Source organism: Gymnoscopelus braueri (assembly GCF_963280865.1).
Source record: "Gymnoscopelus braueri genome assembly, chromosome: 8".
Taxonomy (NCBI): Eukaryota; Metazoa; Chordata; class Actinopteri; order Myctophiformes; family Myctophidae; genus Gymnoscopelus; species Gymnoscopelus braueri.
The window spans coordinates 2912930-2930045 of record NC_137609.1 but is presented as its reverse complement, the minus strand read 5'-3'; the positions used below and the strand labels follow the sequence as shown (position 1 = coordinate 2930045).

At 44.7% G+C, this 17116-nt stretch overlaps 1 protein-coding gene across 1 annotated transcript in view; it reads left to right on the top strand.

The window, feature by feature from the left end:
• The first annotated feature begins 2160 nt into the window (after nucleotides 1-2160).
• klf5l (Kruppel like factor 5 like) overlaps nucleotides 2161-17116 on the top strand; it is a 41247-nt gene continuing 26291 nt past the window's right edge. The window contains exon 1 of the mRNA XM_080435578.1: nucleotides 2161-2434. Within this exon, the coding sequence (XP_080291704.1) occupies nucleotides 2234-2434 (201 nt within the window). The 5' untranslated portion in view covers nucleotides 2161-2233. The remainder of the gene's footprint in view (nucleotides 2435-17116) is intronic.

Below are 17116 nucleotides of genomic sequence, written 5' to 3'. Positions count from 1 at the left end.
GCTCGGTTGGTTTTGATTTCCTCTAACATAACAGCCATGTGTTATACTTCACTCTATGCTATTTCATTGTAGTTCGGTGCTGATGCAGAATATGGGTGCTATCATAGTTTCCTTATGCTGTAGTGATGCGTGGTAATAATTTCCTTCGAGGTGATATGCATGTCAAAGTGAATAGTCAACTGCTGTGTATTGTGCATATTTAAATTGCTATGTTGTGTACATGTATGCTGTGTATATTTTAGTGAGTGTTATGCGCTTGTGCAGTAGGATGGTTGTACAATAGGAGGAGTACCCTATTGATAATTATGGTAGCCTACTATATTGAGTACCTCCTTTTGTCTCCCTCCCTCATTTAGAACCACACATACTAACAGACCCAGATTATTTGTCTTGCCATACTGTGCTGTTAAACTGTACTGTGCTATCTTCAACAAAGGCCGTGCCTATGTGCAACACTCCATCCTGTCTCCCAGTGAATTCTTACCTATTCTCTGTGGCAAATACTACTGTCCTACCCTACCCGCCTAATACAGTCCTTACCCTCTCAAACAACCCCCGACTTTTAGAACCGGTGCCCTATAAGTAAATCGCTCTGGATTAACAGCGTCTGCTAAATGCCTAAATTGTAAATTGTAATTGTCTATAACCAGTGGTGATCTACAAGCTCACTTCGGGGGCGGCCATAGCTGAGTGAGTGGTTAGTGAGCCCGCCTAGGGAGCCAGAGGCCCTGGTTGCCCCAGGTACGATTCCAGGCCACGCCAGCATATGTGTCGATGAAATGAAATTTGTCCCTGAGCAAGACTCTTAACCCCTAATTGCTCACAGGCCCTCATTGGAAACAAGCCCGCAAGGACTTTCATGAACTTCCTGTTAAAAGGAATTATCCTATCCTACAATGTGTCGCAATGCAATACATTGTGAGCTTGTAGATATTATTTTTAAAATATTTTTTATACATAATATTGAACTTGTGAAATGGGACATTCTGCACAATGAGTACTTTTACTTTTGGTACTTTAAGTACATTTTCATGCTGATACTTTTGTACTTTTACTCAAGTACATTTTGAAAACGAGACCTGTAGGCTACTTGTAACAGAGTATTATCTACATTGCAGTATTGATACTTTTACTTAACTAAAACATGTGAGTACTTCTTCCATCACTGGTTAGAAGTACTTATTCTATCGAGGTTTTTAAAAACCTTACTCAAGACACACTTTCTATCATTAGCTTTTAATTACATTTGAGTCTGTCTGTCTGTCTGATTGATGCATGCCATGTTATTTTGACAATTTTGATTGTTGTAAATGTGCTTTATCAATAAAGGTTGATTTGATTTAATATGAACCTGTGTAGACATGACTCTGATGACATCTAGATGTATGTGTCTCCCTTACTGTACTTTAACCTTCATAAAAAACATTCAGTGCTTTCTTTATGAACGTCATTTAACATAATTTAACGTCATTTCTTTCTTTCTTTCTTTCTGTCTTTCTGTCTTTCTTTCTTTCTTTCTGTCTGTCTGTCTGTCTGTCTGTCTGTCTGTCTGTCTGTCTGTCCCTTCAGGCTGTGTCTGAACAACAAAGCGTGGGAAAAACAGACAATATGAATGAAGGGCCTGTGTTTACATAACAACACGTTGGATCTGTCTGTCTGTCTGTCTGTCTGTCTGTCTGTCTGTCTGTCTGTCTGTCACGCAAGCACGCACGCACGCACACACGCACGCACGCACGCACGCACACACGCACGCGCACACACACACACACACACACACACACACACACACACACACACACACACACACACACACACACACACACACACACACACACACACACACACACACACACACACACACACACACAGAGAGCTGCGGGGCATTCCCCCCTCCCCCCTTCCCCCTCCCTCTCAATCTCTTTCACCTGGATTTTCCTCGTCCCAGGTGAAGCCCCGCCCCCACATACCTGCCTTCCTTCACGGCCGATTGGCTCCCGGAAAAACAAAGCCCCGCCCCGCCCCCTGTCCTTCCTTTCTCCCCGCCCCCTGCTGCGCCGCGATTGGTGGCTGCGGGCCGTCAGTCATCAACCTGGGCAGGCAGGACAGGTAGAGCAGGTCTGTACTTGAGTTCAGGTGAGACTCCACCAGAGAGAGAGAGAGAGAGAGAGAGAGAGAGAGAGAGTGGATGTTGTGTTTATTCATGTGAATTGATTGGTTTTGGATTCATTGTCGCATGGCAGCCAGCATTGGGGTTATGAAGCCGCCTCAGAGCGCCTCGGACCGGGGTCCTGGGGGTCCTGGGGGTCCTCTGGAGCGGGGCGACAAGGTGGTTCTGACTCCGCTCAAAGCCGTGAGGATTTTACCAGCGGGAGAAGCCACCGGTCACCATGAGGACTGCCTCTCCGTGTTTGAGGAAGTTAAACCTGTCCCCACGGTGAGTACACTGATTCACCTGTCTTTCTGCCTGTCTGCCTGCCTGCCTGCCTGTCTGTCTGTCTGCCTGTCTGTCTGTGTGCCCATCTGTCTGTGTGCCCGTGTGTGTGTGTCTGTCTGTCTGTCTGTCTGTCTGTCTGTCTGTTTGCGTGCCTGTCTCTCCTCTTTCTCTGTTTCTTCTGTCTTTCTCTCTTCTCCCCCTCTCTCTCTCAATCCAGAGAGAGCGAGAGCTCTCTCTTCTGTCTGTCTCTCTTTATCTCTCACGCTAACGCTCTCTCTCTGTGTGTGTGTGTGTGTGTGTGTGTGTGTGTGTGTGTGTGTGTGTGTGTGTGTGTGTGTTTGTGTCACCCTCTGTCTCTCACATGGTGTACAAACCTTTACGGACAATAATCATATTTGAAACCTTTTTTTTATTCTCGAAAAGAGCATTGAGGTTTACCCTCATTTACAATGCTGTCAAGACGCACACACACACACAAACACACACACACACACACACACACACACACACACACACACACACACACACACACACACACACACACACACACACACACACACACACACACACACACACACACACACTTTTAGCGCTAGTTGTAGATTGTAATAATACTAGTACACAATATATAGGCTATAATGCTTTTCAGGGTACTCAAAGTAGCTCTACAGAACACTAACAATGTCTGTGTTGACATGTTCATGTTGGTGTTGTACCAAGTTGGAGCTCTGCATGGCCATGCAGTCATATTTGTACAGGGAAAAGAGGAGGTGTACAGGGAAAAGAGGAGGTGTACAGGGAGTAGAGGAGGGGGTTCAGAACGCAGCCCTGGGGGTCTCCTGTGTGGAGGAGGGCCGGGGGGGTCAGAGGTGATGGAAGTCCAGCAGCCAGCTGCTCAGGCTTCAATTCTGATAGTGGGCCTAACCCTAACCCTAACCCTAACCCTAAGGGTGGTACCCCTAACCAGTGGTTCAGGGGTAGAGTGGCCGGTAGAGTGGCCTGATGGAAACCGCAAGGTTCCCAGTTCGATCCGAGGCTCCCCCCGAGTTAGTGTGGAAGTGTCCTTGAGTGTCGCTGAACCCCTAATTGCTCCCGATGATTAGGTTGGTGCCTTGCATGGTTTCCTCCTCCATTATTATGAACTAGATGTCAGGGCCGCTTCGCGGCCCTCACATCTAGGCCCGATCCGAGGTTGGTCCAGACAGAGTCCAAAACCCATCATCGTCCAACGACGGCCAGCGACCATTGCTGGCCTAGTCACTCTGCACACACGTCATGCGAAGTCCGGCCCCTCTGGCCTCTCCTCTCCTCTCCTCTCCTCTCCTCTCCTCTCCTCCCTCCCCGCTTTGCTTTGCGGCCCTAATCTTCCTGTCCAACCTCGGTCATGTGATAAAGAGGTCAGACTTCCTGTATGTGGTTTGCTACGGCAACCTGCCAGATCAGGCTGAGGGTCTGAAAGGCAAATCAGAGAATCAATCAAGCCGAGAGTCTGATCACTGATCGAGGTGGGGTAAGATGCCTAAAACATAGCCATAGCTCTGATCAACAGTCTGTGGCAGGTCTTGGAGGCATGTTGTAGCGGATTACCCTTTTACGGTCGCTTGTTTGGGGTGCCAGCCGGCTTTTCAACCGACAAATTTTAGAGTGAATACCATAACAAGGGTAACGACCCACCGCAAGGATACACATTTGGAAACGCCATGCAACCTGCATGTACCACACAACATGAACCCATAAATTACACACCACACAGTCACGAAGAGGAAAAGACCCAATTCAACACTCAATTTCAATGCAATTCACATTAAAGAAAATCACGTAGTCCTTGTTTAAATCAAAAAATACCTCATTAGGATTTATTCATTCCTCAAGTCATAGTTCAGATCCACTTCCCAGCTCGAAAGTCCCCACAGTTAATAGTTCAGTTAATCCAAAAAAAACCAAAATAAATGCTGCTTAGGAACAGATCCACGGCCAAAATAAACAAAAATAACCCCCTTCAAAACTCCTCCAACCTCCGTGCTCCGCCTGTTAATAGGCCCCAAAGAAACGTTACACTCCAGAAACCAGGCTCCCCTTTACCTTGCGTGGAATCACGGATTAACGGCCGGTCCTGATCCACCGTTGCTGTCGCCTCGCCGACGTCCCCTTTGTTTGTTTGTTCCGTTGGTTGTTTGGTGCTTTTCCGCGGATCCGACGGAGGTCCTCCCGACGCAAACTGTAACTCGCGCGGCGCACGGACGCTAAAGCCACTTAAAACCTATGGCTATAGTAAACACAAACCGAACGGTCTCAGCCTCTTCGGTTGTGAAACCTTACACAAAACAAACACACAGACAGACAGTCACGGAGGCAGCGGGGTGATTTTTCTGGAGTGCACTTCAAAGGGAGCGGGGTGTAGAACGTGCGGAGACAGAAGGAAGGTGATAGGCTGACCGGTTTTGTGAATGGGGAGTGGAACTAGTGAATGAACGTGACGTGAAAATAAAACTCAGGGGGCGGACCGCCACATTCCCCCCCCCTTAGAAAAACTGCACATATGCAGGAAATGTCTTAATTTCATCTCTTCTTTAGAGATCTCTTCTTAACCCCACTCTCTGGTAAGGGGCTGGAAAAACCCAAGAACTCTTCCTCGTCACTCTCCTCGTGGAAGATATCCAACACACGCTGACGTTCCAGTTTGTCCAACTCCTGTGCTGATGGGTAACAAGGTTTAAGTCTTGAGACGTGGACTACCTTCCGATCCTCACCCGTCTCCTCCAGTACCACGTCAACGTTAACCGGCCCCACCTGAGAGATCACTCTATATGGTCCTAGCCATTTGGGTGCCAACTTTGCCGTGAATGACTTCTCTGCTTTAGAGTACGGATGAGAGCGTAGCCAAATTCTGTCATTGTCCTTCACAAGCAGGTCTCGTCGCTTCTTATCATAATTCCGTTTCTGCCGGATGCGACCCTTCTGTATGTTTTCCTGTACAAAGACCTGGAGCTCCTTCAGTTCGGTCACATTCTTGTAGGCCGGGCAGTCGGGAGGAGGAGTCCAGGGTTGCAGCATCACATCCAGAGGGCTTCTGAGGGTCCTGCCCAGGTTCAATTCAGCTGGAGTGACCCCAGTGGTTTCATGAACGGCCGAATTCAAGGCAAAACGGAAATCAGGAAGATGCTTGTCCCACTGTTTATGGTTGTTTTTGACATAGGATGCAATCATAGGTTTAAGGGTGCGGTTAACTCTTTCTGTGAGATTGGTCTGGGGATGATATGCTGTCGTCATCTTCTGCCGCAGGTTCCATTTGGCACAGGTTTCCTTGAAGACTGCAGAGACAAACTGGGACCCCTGGTCAGAAAGGATATAATGGGGGACCCCCCACCTTGTGAGGATTTCCTCTGTGAGGACTTTGGAGACTGTTTCCGCTGTGGCCTTTCTCAGGGGGTATAGCTCCACCCAACGAGTGAAGTAGTCCACAAACACTACGAGGTAGACATAGCCTCTAGTACTCCGCGGAAACGGGCCCATGAAATCCACTCCAATCATCTCCCACGGACTCTCAACCACCGTCTGCTGCAGCTTCCCTGCAACCTTGCGACTTTCAGGTTTGTACTTCTGACAAGTCTCACAGTTCTGAACATAGGTTTTCACCTCCAAACTCAATCCCGGCCAGTATACCAATGTATGCATCCGCTTGTAGGTCTTGTACCTTCCCAAATGACCTGAGATGGAATCATCATGAAACATCTGAAGGAGAGGTTGTCGGAAACAGCCAGGTATGTATACCTGATAGACCGTTTTATGGGGGAGCTGCACGACCCTGTAGACTTTATCCTCCAGGATGGTGAACTTGATGGATTCATTCATAGTGAGCTCCCCCTCCTCCATGATGGAATTGTAGATCCTCTGTATCTCCGGGTCCCCTTGTTGAGCTTTCCAGATCTCCTCATCAGATATGGGAAGTTCCTTGCGAGGTTCTCCCTTCACTGACATCATGGTGGCATACTCTGTTGGCTCATCAGAAGAGGTGTCACTGGGTGCTCTGGACAAGGCATCGGGTACCGTATTATACTTCCCCTTCCGATACTCCACGGTAAAGGTGAACTCCTGTAGGCGAAGAACCCACCGAGTGAGGCGTGTACTGGGCTTCTGTGACTTGAACATCCAGACCAAAGAAGAGTGATCGGTTACTACTGTAAAGGATCTACATTCCAGATAGTACCGCCATTTCTCCAATGCCCATACCACAGCCAAGCACTCTTTTTCGGTTGCAGAGTAATTCCTTTCAGCCTTATTCAGACTTCTGCTCCCATAAGCCAATACCTCCTCAGAACCTAATCCAGTTTGTTGGACCAGCATGAGGGCTCAATGATATCCATCTCCAACATTTCCTCAATTAGCTCCTTCATCACCTGAAGTTTTGCTGGGGATAGCCGATAGGGTCTCTGCTTTATTGGCACACCTTGTGTGACAAGGATTTTGTGTGTGAGCACACCAGTACAGCCCAAGCGAGAAGTACACACATCAGCGTTCTCCTGTAGCTGATCAAAGAGACAGCTCTTTCCTACGGCATCCATCTGGGCTCCCTCAATGGCCTTCCTTAAGAGCTCCGCATCCAGAATAGCCTCAGTAGATGTAGCTGAACCCCGAGGGTTGATGGCAGAGAAGAAGCAGAGTTGGCCCTTCCATCCCCACTCCGCAGGAGTGTCTGTGTCTTTCTCAAAGCAGTACTTCTTACTGTCCGTGTTAGAAGTGAACCAATACTGGTTTGTCCTTATCTCAAGCTGCAAGCCGATGATGCACATGAAATCCAAACCCAAGACAATAGGGCAAGCTAGGGCTTCTGAGGACAACACCACCACAGGTAAGGTGCAAGTATGACCCTGTAAGGTGAGTGCCAATTGCTGCCACCCTAAAGGCCATCTCCCTCCCCCATCTGCCAAGTAGAGGGGATTTCCTGACCAAGGAATCAGATTTGCATGTTCAGGCTTGACAGCATGCCACATTTCCTCATTTAGAAGGGTGTAAGATGAGCCAGTGTCAATCATAGCCTTCCCCTTCTCCAGACCGATGGTCAGCGTCACAAACAACTGCTGTGGATAAGGCCTGGGAGACAAGAAAGGAGAAGTTGATGATGGGAGAAGTTGGGACGGAGGAAGGTGGGACATGGTACTCAAAGTAGGATTGTTTGACGTTGATGGTTGCTGATGTTGCTGGTTGTAATTAGCAGATTTATTGTTCCTGCTTTTGTACTGGGGACAGGAATAAGGTGCATGGGAGCCCTTACACCGCCAACAGTACGTTGGTTTGGCTGCTGCCTGGTTTGAATCGGATGCTCCTTGGTTCGAAGGTGGTTGCTGAGCTGTCTGTCTAGGCGTAACAACAGACTGGGCCTGGTTGGGGGCAGTAGTGTACCTTTGCTGTTGTAGTTGTTTTCCCCAATCCTTTTCCAGCTGCTGTCCCAGCCTAACCAGCTCATCGACAGAGTTCACCCGGCTGCTCCTCAACTGACAAGCCAACTGAGGGCGGATGTTTTTTAGCAGGAGCTGTATCACCTTAGCCTCTGTGATGTCCGTCTTCCAGCGGCGACAAAGTGAACGGTATCTGTAAGCAAAATCCCTTATGCTCTCATTCTCTCCTTGAATCTGTGTCCGTATTCTCTCCTCCAGTTCATCCATATAGTCTTCCGACAGGAAGGCAAAAAGGAACCTTTCCTCAAATTCCTTCCAGGTATGCGTTTCCAGCCTCATGACATCCCACCAATCTCTTGCCGTTCCATGAAGGACACTCCTCATAGTGGCAAGAATCTCCTCCTCACTTAGTGGGTTTAGGGACAAATAGTCATGACACTGTTCCAAATACATTAAGGGATCACTGCAGTCCTCCATCCTCCCAAAGCATGGGAACTGCAACTTGATTGGACTTTTCCCCATGAATCTTCCTCTTAGCTCAGAGGGCTCAACTGGTGAGGACGTTCGTTCTGGCAAACCACCCATTTGCATGGTGGATTGCAGCTGTGGGCGCGTTTTCACCATAGGTGGCAGCACAGGTGAGTTCTCCAACTGGGCAGTCTGCATTGCAGTATTCGAAAACGTTGAAAGTAGGGGGAGGGTGTTCTGTTTTATTAGTGTAACCTCCTCAACTACGCTGTGCAATTCCCGGCTGCATGCCATCGTTTCCTCTTGCAGCAGATTGACCGCCTCCGCCATAGGGTACATAACCTCTTGTAGGTCTTTAAGGACATCAACATGCAATTTATTCATTCGCCATTTTAAGGTATCAGTTATTTGAACTCTGAGGTATTGTGTGTGTTGATTCAACAACTCCTTAAAGTTTTGACATCCACATTCTGGCTTATTATCAATGGCCTGTTTGATTCCTCTTAGAGTCTGAGCCTGATTCAAACTTGTCCTTTTGTTAAGTTGCTGCTCCGTTTGCACCTCCCTCATTTTCGAATTCAGGTCTACCAAAAACCGTTCCAGAGTTTGTATACCTTGCACTGTTTGCATGAAGAGACCGTTCTCCACTGGACCTGTAACATCAAGTGGCAGAGTGGGCTCCCACAGGTCCATGTCCCTTAGACACCTATCCGTTTGCATTGAATAACTCCTCCTGTTCCCCTGACTACTCCCAGGGGGCTCCAGATCTCCAGAGGGTACTGCATCACCCAGTATGACATCCTGACTTTCCGCAGGGGGTGCTGGTGATGCAGTGGAAGATGTCTCAAACTGTACACCTCCCTGACCACTCACAGGGGGCGCCAGTGGTGCAATGCACAATAAATCAACCTGTACACCTCCCTGATCGTCCACAGGGGGCGCCAGAGGTGCAGTAGAAAGTGACTCCACCTGTATACCTCCTTGAATAACACCAGGGGGCTCCTGTTGTCCTGGTGAAGATGAAACATCCTGTATGCTCCCCTGGTTCTCCACAGGGGTCGCCTGTTGTGTGGGGTCCGACAAATCACTCTGTATTCGTACCTGTCTGACAGCAGGCACCGGTGGTACAGAGACTGTAGTATTTGATATGCTCCCTCGAATGCCACCAGTGGGGGTTATTAGCCGAGGAACGTTCCTTGTCTGTGAGAGCCTGTGGACCTCCTGTCCTCTAGGGGCCACAGAGGACCGCAAACGCCGAAAGCGCTCCATGAAATCCTCCATTTTGTTTGACATGACAGCATGAAATAAAGCAAGTTGTCTTTGAAAGTAAAGAAACTGTGGTTACATACGTAACCTCTAGTTTTTCCCGTTTTTGTAGTAATATAAATGAATGTGTTTTGTGTCCACTTCCAGTTGACCTTTTTGTGTGACTTTTTTTTCCTTTTTGACTTTTTCCCAGTTCAATAAATTTTACAACTTTCCAGGGTTGTGGTGTCCGTTTTTTCCTTATCTCCACATAAGAGATTGGTGTGTTTGATTTATTCCTTTTAAATCTGGGGTGCCATTTTTCTGTAGCGGATTACCCTTTTACGGTCGCTTGTTTGGGGTGCCAGCCGGCTTTTCAACCGACAAATTTTAGAGTGAATACCATAACAAGGGTAACGACCCACCGCAAGGATACACATTTGGAAACGCCATGCAACCTGCATGTACCACACAACATGAACCCATAAATTACACACCACACAGTCACGAAGAGGAAAAGACCCAATTCAACACTCAATTTCAATGCAATTCACATTAAAGAAAATCACGTAGTCCTTGTTTAAATAAAAAAAATACCTCATTAGGATTTATTCATTCCTCAAGTCATAGTTCAGATCCACTTCCCAGCTCGAAAGTCCCCACAGTTAATAGTTCAGTTAATCCAAAAAAAACCAAAATAAATGCTGCTTAGGAACAGATCCACGGCCAAAATAAACAAAAATAACCCCCTTCAAAACTCCTCCAACCTCCGTGCTCCGCCTGTTAATAGGCCCCAAAGAAACGTTACACTCCAGAAACCAGGCTCCCCTTTACCTTGCGTGGAATCACGGATTAACGGCCGGTCCTGATCCACCGTTGCTGTCGCCTCGCCGACGTCCCCTTTGTTTGTTTGTTCCGTTGGTTGTTTGGTGCTTTTCCGCGGATCCGACGGAGGTCCTCCCGACGCAAACTGTAACTCGCGCGGCGCACGGACGCTAAAGCCACTTAAAACCTATGGCTATAGTAAACACAAACCGAACGGTCTCAGCCTCTTCGGTTGTGAAACCTTACACAAAACAAACACACAGACAGACAGTCACTTTTCTGGAGTGCACTTCAAAGGGAGCGGGGTGTAGAACGTGCGGAGACAGAAGGAAGGTGATAGGCTGACCGGTTTTGTGAATGGGGAGTGGAACTAGTGAATGAACGTGACGTGAAAATAAAACTCAGGGGGCGGACCGCCACAATGTGGAGTGATCCTATGCTTGCGAATCCCGCACAAACTTTCGGAGCTTTTGTCAATTATATAGTAGTAAGATAGTAAGATAGTAAGATAGTAAGATAGTAAGATAGTAAGATGTGTGTGTGAATGGGTGAATGTAATGCACAATCTATGTAAAGCGCTTTTGATAATAGCGCTAATAAATGCACCATTCACCATTTATTTTACCATCTACCTCACAAACACTATGCCTAACGCTAACTTTAACCCTAACCTCACAAACACTATGCCCAAACCTAACCTTAATCCTAACCTCACAAACACTATGCCTAACCCTAACCTTAACCCTAACCTCACTAACACTATGCCTAAACTTAACCCTAACCTCACAAACATTATGCCTAACCCTAACCTTAACCCTAACCTCACAAACACTATGCCTAACCCTAACCTCACGAACACACTATGCCTAACCCTGACCTTAACCCTAACCTCACAAACACTATGCCTAAACCTAACCCTAACCTCACAAACACTATCAAGGTTCAAGGTTGTACTTTATTGTTACATCTTGTGTACAGGTACATAAGAGTAAGACTTATTTTGGATGGCTTCCTTCAGACAATGCAGCAGCATAGATAATAACAACAATAGAATAATGAAAACATAAAAAGATTCAAAGAAAAGAGAGTGCAAAAAGACCTAAAAGAGAATAAAAAGAGCATCATCAAATCAAATGTACATGTGTTTAAAAAGAAAGAAAAAACTGCACTGCATTTTTCTTTAGTAGCTGCCACCTAACTTTGTGTAAACAACTTCAACGTGTCGCGCGATGCGACGCGTTGTGAGCTTGTAGATCGGCTATTTAAATGGCCTATGTATAAAATATGTCTAAAGTGGTCAATGTATGTTTTATAATATAATAATTGATCATTGCAAAGTAACTAGTAACTAAAGTTTTCAAATAATTGTAATGGAGTAAAAGTACAATATTTGCCTCTGAGATGTAATGGAGTAAAAGTACTGAAAATTGGAAGTGCTCCAGTAAAGTAAAAATACCTCAATATTTTACTTAAGTACAGTACTTTGGTACATTTACTTAGTTTACTTTACACCACTGACAGTAGGTGCAGTTCAGGCATAACCCTAACCCTAAACTTACAGAATCTATGTCTAAACCTAACCTCAAACTCACGTCCACCTGGGCGAAAAAGAGAGAGTCCGCAAAAAAAATGGACTGACACCTTCAGCGATGGGAGGATGAATACTGCAGCGTTTAACGTCATAATAACTCACGTGTTGACAGCCTCGTTGTCGTGACAGAGACAGATACGTTGTAAGTAATGAAGAAAGAAACCTTTAAAAACATAACCAGACTGTCCACCTCAAGCTAATGAACTCATCCCCTACCAGATTCACATTAGATCTTAGTTGGAAAAGCCCATCATTGTTGCCAGTGGTGTAAAGTAACTAAGTACATTTACTCAAGTACTGTACTTAAGTACAATTTTGAGGTACTTTTACTTTACTGGAGTATTTCCAATTGTCTACACTTTTACTTCTACTCCACTACATCTCAGAGGCAAATATTGTACTTTTACTCCACTACAATTATTTGAAAACTTTAGTTACTAGTTACTCTGCAGATATAAATCATTATATTATAAAACATACATTAACCACTTTAACCTTATTTTATACCTAGGTTATTTGAAAATAGCAGATCTACAAGCTCACAACACTGAAAGTTGTGAGCTTGTAGATCTGCTATTTTCAAACATTTTAGTACTTTCACTTTTGGTACTTTAAGTACATTTTGATACCAATACTTTTGTACTTTTACTCAAGTACATTACTCGTCTACTTCTACATTGCAGTATTGATACTTTTACTTAAGTAAAACATAAGTAGTACTTTTTTTTCTTATTTTTTTTGTTGCCAGAGCTGTTGACTGTATTAGTTTTTATTAGAGTTGTCCCCATCACGTCATTTTTAATTGATCAGAATCAGTGGAGAAAGATAGGATTATTTTTCATTAATGTGATATTTTTTAGCTGCACGTCCGTTTGTGCCGCACTATGAGCTTGTAGATCTGCTATTTTTTAAAGATCTTGAACAATTGTGCAAATCTTTGAATACATTTTAAAGCAAAACTTTTTAACTCACATCTTTGATTCTGGGGGACCCTGGTCGAAAATTTGGCACAGCCAAATACATATCATTTTGTTAAACCACTGACATAATGTATGTATATCATCTTCACTGCATCACCAACATCCTGCCAATTAATACCGTCATAACAATCTATATCTATACTGTCATAACAATCTATACTGTCATAACAATCTATACCGTCATAACAATCTATACTGTCATAACTGCTATAGAACACTGCAACACACATGCACACGTAATGTAATTACGCACGTGTGTGTGTGTGTGTGTGTGTGTGTGTGTGTGTGTGTGTGTGTGTGTGTGTGTGTGTGTGTGTGTGTGTGTGTGTGTGTGTGTGCGTGCGTGTACGTGTGTGTGTATGTTTGTGTGTTTGTGTGCAGGATCTTGTGTGAAGTGTTTTCTAAACCAGATGATGGATGTGTGTCCATCATAATCATACAATATACACACAATCACACTGTGTGTGTGTGTGTGTGTGTGTGTGTGTGTGTGTGTGTGTGTCTCTCTCTCTCTCTCTCTCTCTCTCTCTCTCGCTGTAAAATAAATGCCTGATTGTCATGATACAATATGTTTTACATTGCCAAAGCACAACATATAAAATGAAACAAGTCACAACTTTACATATACAGAGACAATAAGTGAATAACAAATAATAAGTGAATAACAAACAATGAAACAATGCTAACAGTGACATAATGCAGCAGTTATGTGAGTTTGTTTAGCTTTAGCCAGATGAGATTATGGCTCTTCTGTCCACTGGCTGTCGATGACAACGTTTTTCAGGCCAAGGAACCCTTAGCTGAGAGAGAGAGATGAAGCAGGGACCCCCCACTACATATTGGATTAATGTTAAATGTGTGTTTTCAGACATTTAACCACTTTAAACCTAGCCTGGTAAACCTCCCTCCTTCCGGAAATCTCATTTGCATTTGATTTCAGGAAGGGGTCTGGCCTACAGGCCTGTATGGGCAATTTGGGAGCTGGGCTGGATTAGTACAGTTGACTGACAACTCCTTCAGCCAATCAGCAGTCCGATCCTCTTCAGCCAATCAGCAGCTCATTTTCCCCATCCCCAGCCAAGAATGACGCAAGGGGACTTGCCGAAAATAGGTTGCTTTATTCGGATACATATGTGTCACTGCCCGCCCCTGCCGGTTCTCTGAATTTTTATTTTTAAATAGGCTCTGTCATGATTAATTGACCACATATATGAAGTTAAACAACTAAATTCTATCCAAACGATATCTTATAAGTAAATTCCATGCCTGAAAATAGAAGTTTGAGAGCTTTTTGAAGTTTTAAAACAGCTGAGAAAATAGCGCACAGAAAAGATGGCTGCCACTCGTTTTTGGTCGGATGCACTCAGGCTGGACTCGGTTCCATTCGGTTTCACTCGAACTCGCCACCTGATTGGCCAACCTTCGCTGTCAATCACAGAACATTGAGCGAGGACGCTGAAAACAAATGAAAATGAGTTATCCGGAGGGAGGGGTTTACCCAGGCTACTTTAAACCCTCAATACTTTGTAAACTTGACCTTTGGCTCTGTACTTGGTCTGCTCTTTTTTCCCTCTACACCAAACCTCTTCGCTGAAAATAGCAGATCTACAAGCTCACAACGCGTTCGGCTAATGTCCCCCCCAGAATAGGGATGCGATGAAAAACGATAAAGTTCCTATCACTCAAAGATTTGGCGGCCCCCCTGCAGTATCTCTGAGGGCCCCCTAGGGGTCCCGGACCCCCTGAACATATTGAAGTGATGACTTATTCATGGTGGATTGAAATTCTTTGTATTTTCCTATTAATTGTAGGGGAGAATGATGCTATAATGTCTTTATTTATCACATTGTAACAGGAAGTGTAGCTCTGTCTCCACCTCCCCTTAAGAGGGAACAGTGAACAGTGAACTCTGTGGGTTCTCAAACTTTTCAGGCCGTGACCCAAAATAATCATATTTGAACTGGGGACCCCCCCCCAAATAATCAAAAGTTCAAATGGTGGTCCCCAAATATGATTATTTGGGGCGTTCCCCAGTTTACATATGATTATTTTGGGGTGTCCCCATGAGTTCAAATATGACTGGATTGTTTTGGGGGTATCCCCAGTTCAAATATGATTATTCTAAATAATCACATTTGAACTGGGGACACCCCAAAATAATCATATTTGAAATGGGGAGACCTCCCCCCCAAAAAAAAATCATATTTGAACTGGAGACCCCCCCAAAATAATCATATTTGAACTGGTGACCCCCCAAAATAATCATATTTGAACTGTGGACCCCCCACCCTGACAAACTTGGAATTGTAGGAGTTGAGGCATTATATTTAGTTTGACTCGGTTCCACATACATAGTGAAAATAGCCGATTTACAAGCTCACAACACGCCTCGCACTGTGATGCACGTTGTGAGCTTTTAGATCGGCTCTTTTTCACAATATTTGCCTCTTTCTTTCGTAATATTTGACAATTTGGCCAATTTGTTACGAAAAAGGTCTTAAAAATAATTAAATTGTCACTTTAGAAATGTGCAGATACCCTGTATACACGTATACTGTATGTTGGTTTGTTTACTGTTGAGTGAGAAAACAATGTTGCACATTAAGCTAATCATCTGGGACTCAAAATCATTTGGGGACCCACCTGGGAGTCCCGACCCCCAGTTTGGGAAGCACTGCTCTAGGCAGCCAGTTCTGTCGCTGTCTGCCTGCTTCTACTGCCAGGCAGCTTTTTTTATTGATTGATTGAATATATTAACAGTTTGCATATAGTACAGTGGTTCGATTATGCAATGATGTTAAAAGTTTAACACAAAAAGCTCCAAGGTCTTGTTTCCATTATTTCTGTCTGCCTCTGCCTGTTGCTCTTCTACAATAATTAGAAAACTTTAGTTACTAGTTACTCTATATAGTTAAAAAATGCATTAACCAGTTAAGTCTTATTTTGTACAACGGCTATTTGAAAATAGCCAATCTACAAACTCACAGTGTGTCTCATCGCAACGCGGTGTGAGCTTGTAGATCTGTTATTTTCAAACAAATCAAGACAAAATGTGAACACAGGACTTTCACTCTCTACTTTTACTGAAGTAAAAAAAAACGAAAATCTTAGTAATATTCCATCACCGTTGTGTGTCTTTGTGTATTAAGTGTGTCTTAGTGCGTCATTGTGTGTCTTTGTGTGTGGTTGTGCGTCATTGTGCGATTGCTCAGTGTGTTTAGAATGAGAGCAGTATGTTGTCGAACCTGTCTGAGCAGGTCAACGCACACACACACACACACACACACACATGCGCACACACGCACACATACACATACATGCACACACACACACACACACACACACACACACACACACACACACACACACACACACACACACACACACACACACACACACACACACACACACACACACACACACACACACACACAGCCTCAGGCTGACATTCAGGATAAACAGTGAAATTAGAAGTGATGAAACAACGTGTGTGTGTGTGTGTGTGTGTGTGTGTGTGTGTGTGTGTGTGTGTGTGTGTGTGTGTGTGTGTGTGTGTGTGTGTGTGTGTGTGTGTGTGTGTGTGTGTGTGTGTGTGTGTGTGTGTGTGTGTGTGTGTGCGCACGCGCGTGGAACTGGAGAATTGAAGTGGATAAATTACATTTGTGGGGTTCTCTCTCCTGTCACTGAGCACTCTATAGCAATGATCACAATATAGAGCTATTTAACACTGTTACTGAACAAACATTCTATAGCAATGATTACTATCACAATATAGAGCTATTTAACACTGTTACTGAACAAACACTCTATAGCAATTATTACTATCACAATATAGAGCTATTTAACACTGTTACTGAACAAACACTCTATAGCAATGATTACTATCACAATATAGAGCTATTTAATACTGTTACTGAACAAACAGAGAGACAGACAGACAGACAGACAGACAGACAGACAGACAGACAGACAGACAGACAGACAGACAGACAGACAGACAGACAGACAGACAGACAGACAGACAGACAGATGTGAAGAATATTTATAGATTTCAGAAAGTATCTTGTTATGTCACAGACATGAATGGAATGACACTGGTTGAGGTGTTTACATCACGCAGCACATTCCATTACACTTTGGATTGTATACTGTATTGTATTGCGGTCCGGGGACCCAA